General features: G+C 43.0%; 2 protein-coding genes across 2 annotated transcripts in view; one reads left to right on the plus strand and one right to left on the minus strand.

Moving 5' to 3' along the window:
- c6 (complement component 6) overlaps positions 1–3082 on the minus strand; it is a 30674-nt gene extending 27592 nt beyond the window's left edge. Inside the window, exons 1-2 of the mRNA XM_054756921.1 lie at positions 2733–3082; positions 2395–2567 (exon numbers count right to left, since the gene is read on the minus strand). Coding sequence (XP_054612896.1) covers positions 2395–2567; positions 2733–2855 — 296 coding nt within the window. The 5' untranslated portion in view covers positions 2856–3082. The remainder of the gene's footprint in view (positions 1–2394; positions 2568–2732) is intronic.
- Positions 3083–7679: 4597 nt separating this feature from the next.
- Positions 7680–9174, plus strand: LOC129169936 (5-hydroxytryptamine receptor 1A-beta-like). Its single transcript, XM_054756924.1, has one exon. It carries the CDS (start codon positions 7742–7744, stop codon positions 8990–8992), a length of 1251 nt encoding a protein of 416 aa, XP_054612899.1. The 5' UTR covers positions 7680–7741; the 3' UTR covers positions 8993–9174.
- Positions 9175–11698: the final 2524 nt, after the last annotated feature.

Below are 11698 nucleotides of genomic sequence, written 5' to 3' on the forward strand. Positions count from 1 at the left end.
GCCCTCCTGGAGGTTTTTTTTGCATGTAGAATGGCCGTGAGAGCCCATACGACCGGTTCTGACCTAGGCTTTAATGACGGTCACCAGAGTCCCGTGTTGAGAGTAGTAGGCTGCGAGTGAAACGCACATAGTCTATTCTTCCACTATGACAGTTTTTGATCGAGTCTCGTGTTTAACAACCAAAATTAAGCAATTAATTAACTTATGGGAGTGCGTATGTAACCACAAAACAGCAAAACGTAGTAAACTAAGGACCATCAGTGTTCATAATCGGATTGAATCGTTACTCATCTGAACTGAACCAAAAACACTGTACTCAATTTTCCGCTCGGTACACATTTCAAGTGAGCGACAGGAAGCATACAATCGCCGTTGCGATGCATGTTGTGAGTAAAAGTGGACTACATTTTGATTGATTAAAGAATTACTTGCTAGCAGATTACAATGCATTTCCATGCCTCATTTTAAAAATCATTCAAAACAAAAGCTAAGCAGTTTCAAGTTTTACATTTTGTTCCCTTACTGTGCCGAAAATGAACCAAACCATAACCTTAATACCGTGGTACGTATCAAACCGTCAGGATGCCTGACCGTTACACCCCTAATCCCGTGCTGTGTATAAATTAAAATGAGTATGTTTATTGTCATGCATACCACTAGCATGTCTTCTGTCATGTATATACAGTACACTAACATGGCAATGGCATTTTGTATTTTTGTACTGATACCAGTGTAGGTCATTGTCTGTCCAGAGCAGGGCTGTACTAACTTTTTCCACTGTGGGCCACAAAATGAAAACTCAAAGGATCGGGTGAGGGGAGTTGCATTTTGAAATGTTTATTGTCCGACAAATTGACGCTGAAGAATATTATTGTCAACATTTTTTTGAGACCAAATAACCACTAGTTTTAGTATAATATTTGATAATGATAAAAAATAATATATGTTATTAATGCAATATTTCCTTTAATATGTCATCTTTTACTCTATAAAGTTGCGGAATTTGCGTTTGTGAGACATGTATTTTCTCACAGGCACTTTGTGCTGTCAAATGTTTGCAGCATTTCTTGAAATGCTGGCTTTTCAATAAGGGTGCCAGCATTAATAGTTCCATCTTGTAGTTGAATAATGCCAGCTCACTGTGTTTTTGTCTTATCTACTTGTCTTTGTTTATTTATGTCAGGGCTGTCCAGCTGTCCTTTGATATTTATAATGAACAAAAAACTATTTCTAATAATAAAAAAGTTATGCATATCTTCAAAGACAAATCTTTTTTTTTTTATTAGTTTATTAGTATCAACATTTTAGCTTTTTATAGTTACAATATGCATTTCTGCTCTATTTTCCCACTTTTGCTGGGTTTTTGTTGATCTTATTTCTCCAATGAGCCATGTTCCACAGATGGCCCCTGGGCCACACTTCGGACACCCATGCGTGTTTCACCAGGAAGGCAAGGTGCTGCCAGGCGGTCGATGGAGGAGGATGGGTTGCATTGTGAAAGGGTTTATGCAGCTTTCAGACCTGCATTTGCACAGCGGTACAGAGGTGGAGCTCCACTTCCGCTTCCCTGCGTGCGCACCCTTACTCTGAAAATATAGCAACCGTGTTGCTAAATTGTCAACACGGATCCCTTCTACATATGAGGTGTGTTATGAAGCGAGTTGGTCACCACAGTACAATTATCAATGAAGCAGGACATCATTTAACCCTTTATTTTCCAATACATCGTCACCAATACGCCTGACTTTCATTTCTGCTACTAACTTGGAGCATTAACACGGTGGCAGGTGTTCAACTCTGATGGAAAAAACAGCCACACATCACTCCTTGACGCTGAGATTGGGAACACAGAGGTAGGTTGGATTGCAAAGTTAATAATGCGCGCAAAGCACTTAATATGCGGTTCCAATAATGCCTTAAGCGTGCCACTTCCATATTACGTGCATTATCATTCATAGTAGCGATGCCATAGTTCACGGCCTCCAGGTGCCCTGTTTGGCTTCTAGCTTTTCTCCAAAGCTCGTCACGTTTTAATCTTGCGAGATTTGCGTGACGCCCCTAGTCATTAGTACCAACAAATCAGCTTTGTCTTAATTCATTATGCCTTTTTGCTCTATTTTTCTATTGTTTTTGTTTTTTAATTTCTACACTATGTTGCGGTTGCCATTAAAAAAAAAAAACGAACAAAAAAAAAAAACAAGCAGCTGTCCTTAAATGGCTCCCTGGCCTCATTTTGGACACCCGTGGTGTTGAAACAGTGTGAAGTGAGTGTGTTTTACAGTTTGCATTCTGATACAAACACAAATCGTCCTGTGTCTACGCAGGAAATACTTTTTATGTTGTGTTACCTGGGGTTTATTTCTGTTATTTCTTCACTTGCTTGACTGTGCTTACCCAGAGACAGCAATGAGGGCGAGGTTTTGGTGCGCAGCGCGGGCCATGGAGCATCCTTTGGCCCTGGTGTAGTGCATCTGAGCCCGCAGCGAGGGGCAGTCGGCTGACATCTCACCGACAGAAATGACCTGTTCGCGGTACAGCGCCACTAGGGTGTTGAATTCCTGCACAGTCTGAACAAAATAGCCGGCGTGATGCTCTCTAGCAGACTAGCACAAATACTATTTGCATGCTGCCTTAAAATGACAGTCAGTGGAGTCTCTGTTGCACCTGCACACGAAATGGGTTCTATTTTGTAAGTATTATATTTTGCAAAAAAAACACTACTCAGTACTAACCATCCTGCTGCCGTCCACGGTGCTCTCCCGGTTCTCCGAATCCGCCTGTGCCCCTTTAGTGATGGGCAAGACGCTGCCTGCGGATCTGGGGCGCTTTTTCCGCCCGCACGGTGCAGAACTCATGCATGCAGAGCGCCTCGTCTTCTTCTGGAGGCTTGCTGTGTCCTCGCAGCAGAGCACCAAGACACCGGCTCGGGCACCGCAGAGAGCCGCAGTTAGTATGTGGAGCCCGGGTTGAGGCGAACAGATGTTCCCCGGATGAGGTCCCCGCCAGCAGCTCCCTCTGCATCCCCCAGCCGAGAGGAGAGTCACCTTCAGCCGCTCCTGAAGGCCGAGGGGGAGGGGAAGGGGGCGGGAGAGGCTGCGACGTCTTCCGCTGCACGCTCACGTGTGAGGAGGGAAACAAGTCGTCACCTTCCCGCCTGACTGTTAACCCTTTGGATGCCAGATCGATTGCATATGTGAATAATTGAAGTCTTTCGAGTGTAATTTCCTGCTTCTCCTTTACAGTCCACCAATTACACTTATGGGGATAATTATTTGATCGCCTGTTAATTTTATAAGGATATGTTTACACCTGTACTCTGGGCCGTACCTGTCAATCCTCCTGTTTTCATAGGGAAGCGCCCATATTTTACCTCTCAGTCCCGTCACCCTCCCGTTCAAATCGTTTCCGGTAAATTTCCCGTATTTGAACTTTTATCGAAAAAAATACAGTACTGCAAGTGTCAATGGTGACCAAAAGAAAGGAAACTTTCGGGTGGTTTGGTTAGCATTCATGCTATTTTTGCCAGTGGACTAAATGATACACTTAAGCGTATGCGTGATACCTTGATTGGACGGTTTACTATGACGGGATTTTTACCAGTTGAGATGCAACAAAGAAGATATAAATTGCATAAAGACGTCAAAAAGTTGCCCTTTGTTGAAAAGCACCCGGTATGATTACTGTATTTGCACCTCTGGGGCTTACATTTTTATTTATTTATTTATTGTATTTTTTTTTCTCTGGGCTCACATTTAACTCTTGATTTTCACTCAGCTTTTTGTTGGACGTTGCGAACCGTCGCCTGGTTATACTCGCACTTGGTACCATCATATCTGTTTTTTTGTGCGTTTCTGCGGTCGGCGTTTACCCTTGCTTCATTCAGGACTGGAGTCCGCTGACCCATCTCTCAGGCAGTCTTGGTCCCCCTGTTTGGTTTGGTCCTTCTGATCCTGGACTGCACAGTCGCAGTTGACTAAACGAACCATACTAGCGGAGCAAACAAGCTTGTTTGAAATTGACCAAACATGACAAGTACCCAAAGCGTGCACTATTAGATCGATATATAAAAAATTGAGAAAAAAAACAAAAACTGGTTAGGTGGAGTTGTTCCATCCTGCTTTTCAGTGAGTTATTTCCACCTGTTTGTTGTAACAGTGCGTTAGTTTACATTACCCACACAGTTGTTTGTATTACTGTCTGCCCAATGTAGTAAAGACTCATTTCATGCAACACCTCTGATGCTGTTTTTATATACAAACCAGACGTAACACTTGCTCTGGAGCTTGACGCAAGATTTCACCTGGTGGGGTAAGGATGATACTGAGAAAGGTGTGTCATCAACCCAGGATGAGCTTGACATTGATCTCAAGGGAGTTCAGCAAGAAAAGCACGAGTAACACACTTTGCCCTAATGGACTGAGATCCTGCCGTGCCCGCAAGGTCAAGAAGAACGCCTGAATGATTCAGACAAGGCTTGGGAGAATGTGATGCATTCAGATGAGACCAAAATGGATCTCTTTGGCATCAAAAAACTCCAAGAACACATCCCCTACTGTAAAAGGAATGGAGTTTGAAACATTCAGTTTTCTTTGTTAAGTATAGGAAGGCGTCTGTGGGGCAGATGAACGGGGCCATGTACCGTAGGATCTTGGATGAGAACCTCCTGGCCTCAGTCTAAACACAGAAAATGGGTCTTCCAGCGTGACATATCCAAAAACATACAAACCTGTGGACCCCCTTGACTTTAACACTCAAAAAAGCATTTGACTTTTGCCTCTAGGGAGCCAGTGAATGAGATAACAACAGTTCCCCAAAAGGCAACTAGAACAGTTCAAGTTTTCAGCGTCTTAAACACATAAGTAGTACACGAGCAAAGTGAAAAACTACAAATCGACGATCCAGTTGACTGAGTGGTTGTAGACAATGGCGGGTCCTGTATGAAAGAACAAGCTACATATGTCTGTCAAATCAAAAGGCGACATGGGCAAATTGCCAACTACTGTGAGCCCAACTGCATACCTTCTATGTCCTGGAAGTAAAAAGATAAGCTGGCAATGGGGCACCCAAGGGGATTTATCACCCGAGCCCATGGATTGAACCCGAGACCTTTTTGTGACAATTCTTTTTTAAGTCCTTGTCATGCCTGATACGCTTCACTTGTCAGTATGTGCATTAAGTTAAAAGGGACCCTCACTTACATTTCCAACATTTTTGAATAGTTTTGTGTGTACAACATTTTCGGCTTGTGTTACACACTTTTAAGAGACCGAGCTGGTCGATATTATCCATATTTTATATTTTCTATGCCACTTCTCCTCTTTAGGGTCGCTGACTTAAGGTGACAGGCGGGTAACACCAGCCAATTGCAGGGCACATACAGTATAGACAAACAACCATTCACCTATGGACAATTTCGAGTCGCCAATTAACCTAACATGCATGTTTTTGGAATGTGGGAGGAAACCGGGGTACCCGGAGAAAACCCACGCATGCATGGGGAGAACATGCAAACTCCACACAGAAACGCCCAAGGGAGAATCGAACCCAATCTTCCCGATCTCCATGTTGCCCAACATGCTAACCACTCGACCACCGTGCGATCCGTACCCTAAACCAATGGTTCTCAATTATTTTCTGTCACGCACCTTTCCCCCAGTATTGATTTACTATTTATCTTTTGTTAATATTTATATTTAGTAGTCATTTTAGTATATTTAGTAGGTTTTATTTATCTGCAGACGCCACTGTATGAGTTGCTGACACCAGCATTGTTCAAGCATGAATAAAGACGCTAATAGACCTGCCAACCTTGAGGACACGCTATGATTATAGTGCCCCCGCTTCTCATGTCCCCCATCCACCACTCCCACCACCGACACCTCACCACGCCCCCCAGGGTGCCTGTACACTCTTGATCCAAATTTTAAAATTTAAAAATGGCAAGAATTTTATATTTTGCATTGTTGGATCTTAGGGAGGTTCTAAGTAGAGCTCCAAAATGTAACAAGAAATGGGAGTGACAAAAAAAAAATAGTAAGCAATTCATTGCAAACAAGCATCAGCTGATCAAAGTTTAGGATAGTCTTTAAAAGCCAAAATTTTGGCAAAAATGTGGATTCAATGTCATTTTCTTATGATCTTAAAAAAGATTTCGCTCTCTGAATGTGGTGGTATTGTTGAGCTGCATAAGCAAGGCCTCTCGCCATGGAGTTTCAGGTTGTGCAGGGGCGACAAACGGCAACTGCTATGTGGCGATGTTGCACGGGGCATCCGTCATGACTGAAGGCTGGTGATGGATGGCAAGGGAAGTTTAGAAATCTGTTCCAGACAGTGAAGCCATCTTCACCACCTGGAGCAACATTCCCACTAGCCTCCTGGAAACACTAGCATCAAGCATGCCCAAACCAAATTTTGAGGTGATTAACAAGAACTGGGCAGCTACTCATGACTGATTCATGTTTGGAAAATTGCATTTCTATTTTAAGGAGGTTTTGGGTTTTTTTTTTAGCTATGGTCTTAAAGGTTTGATCAGCTGATGACCAACGTAATTCACTTTATTGCTTGTTTGCAATAAATTACTTACTCGTTTTTTTTTGTCTCACTCCCACTTCCTTCCTTTTGCATTTTGAAGGTCTACTACTAGTCTTAAAATTTTGATCAGGAGCGTACCATTTCCCTTGCCTTATGACCATTGCACATTCCCCCTCACTTCTACTATTTCTATCTTTGCGTATGTGAAAATTCCCATTTATTAGCAAGCTTTATTCTCAGCTGCACTGGTATCAATTAAATTCTTGTTCATTGGATATAAGCTTCGCGCATTCCACTGAAGGATGAACGTCATGGAATGATTTGTGAGCGTTTCTCTGCTGTTAATTCTCCTTAATCAACACCTTTCTGTATGTTTTCCCACTATAGAGATTCTCCACATTCAGAAATATCTAATATCCGTCATCATGCCAAATGCTCTTCGTGTTTGTCTGGTTGTTTTAGAATGTCTATGGCGGTGGACCACCACCAGGGGGCTCTAGTGTGGTGCTGACAGAGGAAGGCTCTGCTAATACAGTGTATGTTTGAAAACTTTATCATTAAGTTGACGTTACTCGTTAAAATGTGCAGCGTTTTAGGGCAGTTCCATCATCAGGTGTTTGAATTGGACAATCACACGCATGTTTTAACCAATGTGTATATTGATGAATGCAATACCTTTATTCTCAATTAGAGAAAAGCAAAAACTACCATTGGCTCTCATTTAAATCGGTTGTGTACAAGAACAAATCCCCACAAGTTTGTATAATATATATAAGTATAACAATATCAACAACAAAAGAACGAACGCACATATTTGTGAAAATTAGCATAGCAAAAGACTACAAAATATTGACATCATCAATTGTATCGACCCGAGATTGATACTACCCGCAGTGTCAAAATGACCGATATTAGGATCACCCCGAATACTTTCACAAGCGAATAAATTAACAAAAGACCCATTAGCACAGAATATCTAGTTCAATGTAGACAATAGGTACAAATTCGATGATGATATGAAATATTCCCAAAAGTCTGGATTGCTCGAGACACATGCACCCCCTTTACATCCTCACACACACAAGTGACGCACTGGTATAAATACGCAACGTCACTCTGCATTGTGAGCCTCAAACAGTGGACTTGCCCGCTATGCGCTCTCCAACGTGGGACAGTGCGCTCTGGGCCAACTAAACTGCGTTAAACCGGCATGGAGGACGCAAACAACACGCCGGCATTGTTCCACTTTGACCTCCCTCTCAACAAAACCTCCAAAGGTGAAGAAGAGGAGGTGAAGCTGAGTTACCAAGTCATCACATCCTTCCTCTTAAGCGCGCTAATCCTGTGCGCAATCTTTGGGAACGCGTGCGTGGTGGCGGCCATCGCGCTGGAGCGTTCCCTGCAGAACGTGGCCAACTATTTGATCGGTTCTCTGGCCGTCACCGACTTGATGGTGTCGGTGCTGGTTCTGCCCATGGCGGCGCTGTACCAGGTGTTAAATAGGTGGACTCTGGGTCAAATTCCGTGCGACATCTTCATCTCGTTGGATGTGTTATGCTGTACTTCGTCTATCCTGCACCTGTGCGCCATCGCTCTAGACCGCTACTGGGCCATAACCGAGCCCATAGACTACATGAAGAAGAGGACGCCTCGGAGAGCAGCGGTTCTTATTAGCGTCACCTGGTTGGTCGGGTTCTCCATTTCGGTGCCGCCTATGTTGATTATGCGCTCTCAACCGAACAGCGTGGATGAAGACAGGAAGAACCCCAAAGAGTGTAAGATCAGACAAGACCTATGGTACACTATTTACTCCACGTTTGGTGCTTTTTACATTCCGCTCATGCTCATGTTGGTTCTATACGGGCGGATATTTAAAGCGGCACGGTTCCGCATCAGAAGAACCGTGCGTAAAAGTGAACCAAAGAAAGTGGCGGACTCCGGCTTGGCTTCATCCCCCTCTCTCTTCCACAAAAAGACTTCCAGAGAGGCGCAGGCGAAAAGCTGGAAACGGAGCGTGGAGCCCCGGCCGATGCCGTGCGTCAACGGCGCGGTGAAACACGCTGAGGATGGGGAATCTCTGGAGATCATCGAGGTCCACAGCAGCCTCAAAGGCAACCTCCTTCTCCCCGGCACGCCGAGCACCGTGCCGCTGTTCGAGAGCAGGCACGAGAAGGCCACCGAGGCCAAGAGGAAGATCGCTCTGGCTCGGGAGCGCAAAACTGTCAAGACGCTCGGCATCATCATCGGCACATTCATCCTCTGCTGGCTGCCCTTCTTCATCGTCGCATTGGTCATGCCCTTCTGCCAGGAGCGGTGCTACATGCCCCGCTGGCTGATGGACGTGATCAACTGGCTGGGATACTCCAACTCGCTTCTTAATCCCATCATTTACGCATACTTCAACAAAGACTTTCAGGGGGCTTTTAAGAAAATCATCAAGTGCCATTTCTGCAGACCCTAGTTCACTTTTCATGGCTGGCATCTGGACAGCAGCAGCTCTGAACCAGAACAGAAATTGTTCTAAAAAAAAAAAAAATAAAAAAAGACTTCCACTGATGACCATGATCATCATGCAAATATCAACCATTGCCAGTTGCATTTGTGCATAGATAAAGCTGTGACCCTCATCTTGTTCTGCCATGTCCAATAAATACACGCTTTATCATAACTGAAGTCATGATTTTTAATACTGCACCTCAAAAAAATCCGAACATGTACAATTTGAAATGATTCACTTGGCATGAATAATTATTGAAGATTAATTCATATTCATATTTCAGCAGGATCATGGCTGGATGGATGGATATTTGATGTGAAAGCCATGATTATATCTTCGGATGGGAGGTATGGACTTTTATATCTTTTGTATTTTGTTAGAAAATAGTAGAACATTTGAAAATCTCACTTTGAGTCTAGGAGCTTTTTCATTTTATTTTCATTTAATTCAGTTAAGGTTATTTTCCAAGGTGACATTGTCTCACTGCGATATGTTGTTAAACATTCAAAACATAGAGCGTATAATACTCAAAAATGCCTCCACATATTTGTGGTATTTCATATTTCAAGCATCTTTGCTTCGAACTTTTGTTCCCCGTCAGAAGAAACGCACATAATCAGATATTACGAAGGACAAGATCTGAATTTCATTCCTCAAAATGCAATTGCGGCAGAGGCCAAAAACAAAATACTCAGACGAAAACACATCATTCATTAAAAAGATCTTTTTGTGGTGGTCAGGGTGTGTCTCTGTGCCCTTTTCCTTTGTCATGCTCGGCCTCATAACATAGAAGTCTATCTTGAAAGGCAGCGGAGGGGGCCACCTAGATGGATGCTTGAGAGGTGGTCGCCATAGCGACATATGGGAGATGCAAACTCTGGGAGCCAGAGGGGCAATTACCTGATCAAAGGCCTGTTGCTACACAGGAATACAGGGGTGTGTTTTAGTGGCCCGCAGCTGGCATCCATCACTCACACAATAAACAGGTGTTATTCTTTATTTCTTCTTCTTTTCTTTCCATTTGTGTGCAGCAAAGTGCAGTTTGCCATAACTGTGGTGAAAGATGGAATCCAAGAGTGTTGTAGCGTCTTTGCCCGGGCATGAAGCTGTTGTGGTGCCAAAGCCCCCACGAAACTGAAACTAAAAACTCAAACATTTTCTGTAATTGGATGTTCACTGTGACATTCCTCCCATTGAAGATGGATAGACAACTTCAATGTTGGTGGAAATTCATGTTGCATTGCACATTACACATTAAGAATGTCACAAAAAGTACACTACCGATCAAAAGTTTTACAACACCCCTATTTTTCCAGTTGTTTATTGGCATTCAAGTCGTTCTGCTCCAATGAATAGCTTGAAATGGTACAAAGGTAAGTGGTGGAGTGCCAGATGTTAAAACAAGGTAAGGGTACCCAAAACTGAAAAATAATGTGTATATCAGAATTATACAAACAGGCCTGTTTCAGGGACCACAAAATGGGCCAACAATTTAAAGGTGTTCTGCAGAAATGGAGGTTGGTCAAGCCTCGGCAGTTTTTGCAACTCATTCCTACAGGTGTACCAAGTTCTGGAGTACTTACTACCTCCTCTGTCTGCATAAAAGCAGTGTTCGGAACACACTGTGGTACTATACCCTCGTGAACATTACTTGACCAGCATTGTACTGGAGAAAGTCATTTGTTGCTACAGAAACGGCAAGAAAAAAGGGAATTAACAATGGAAGAGAGACAGACCATCTTAACACTTTAAAATGTAGGTTTTTCCTCCAGGGGAGTTCAAGTGTTCTAAAACTTTTGACCGGTAGTGTGTTTACGGGGGTTCATTTTGTACATTCTGCCATTTAATTGTTCTTCCTGCTACTATGTGTCAAATGGCTTAGCTAGATGAACAAATAAACATTGTTTGTAGTAAATAAATATACATTTTTGGACAAATAAAGTAAAATTGCATAAATTCTGCGGCACATAATGATGCTTTACTGCTTTAACGATGCCCGTACCTTCTCCAGAACTGATGGGCAAGTAACAATCTAGGCCTGAACAATACGGTGGTGGCCCTGATTGACCACCTTGAGACCAGTGTCCCCTTCTGGTGGAAATGTCTCCGTGTTTTCTTGAATTCACTCGTGTTTCTCACCTTCTTTAACAAAATGGAGGCGCTTGTAAGTTTCTTTGGCTCCATTTTGGGTTATTTTGCTGCCGTGATCAAAAGAGAAGCAGAGACTTGAGATGAATTCCAGAAATAACTCATGGCAAACCTCGAAGGTTTCCTGTTCACATTTTTGGGTTTGAACGGATTCATTGGCTTTACATCATTTCTTACGGGAAAAAATGATTCAGTGAGAATAAGTTTCAGTTTGAGTCAGACTTTCTGGAACGGATTCATGACGCAAACCAAGATTCCACTGTATAGTTAAATATATAACAATAAAATACTGTATGTGACTAACGGGTAATCATCATGATATCACAGATATTTTAGCATTTATCTTGAACCAGGATGGTCTGTCAAGTGCTGTCTGCATACTGGAGGAGGTGAAGAGCCTGGATCAGACTTTTCTATTGTTCAGTCATACTTCCCCTGCAGAGACACTGTCGGCATTCTGCTGTCACAGCAATTATGTTTCCACCTTTCACAGCCTTACTGCAACCCAAACAAGACATTGAC

Source organism: Dunckerocampus dactyliophorus, chromosome 17 (genome assembly GCF_027744805.1).
Source record: "Dunckerocampus dactyliophorus isolate RoL2022-P2 chromosome 17, RoL_Ddac_1.1, whole genome shotgun sequence".
In the NCBI taxonomy this organism is placed as follows: Eukaryota; Metazoa; Chordata; class Actinopteri; order Syngnathiformes; family Syngnathidae; genus Dunckerocampus; species Dunckerocampus dactyliophorus.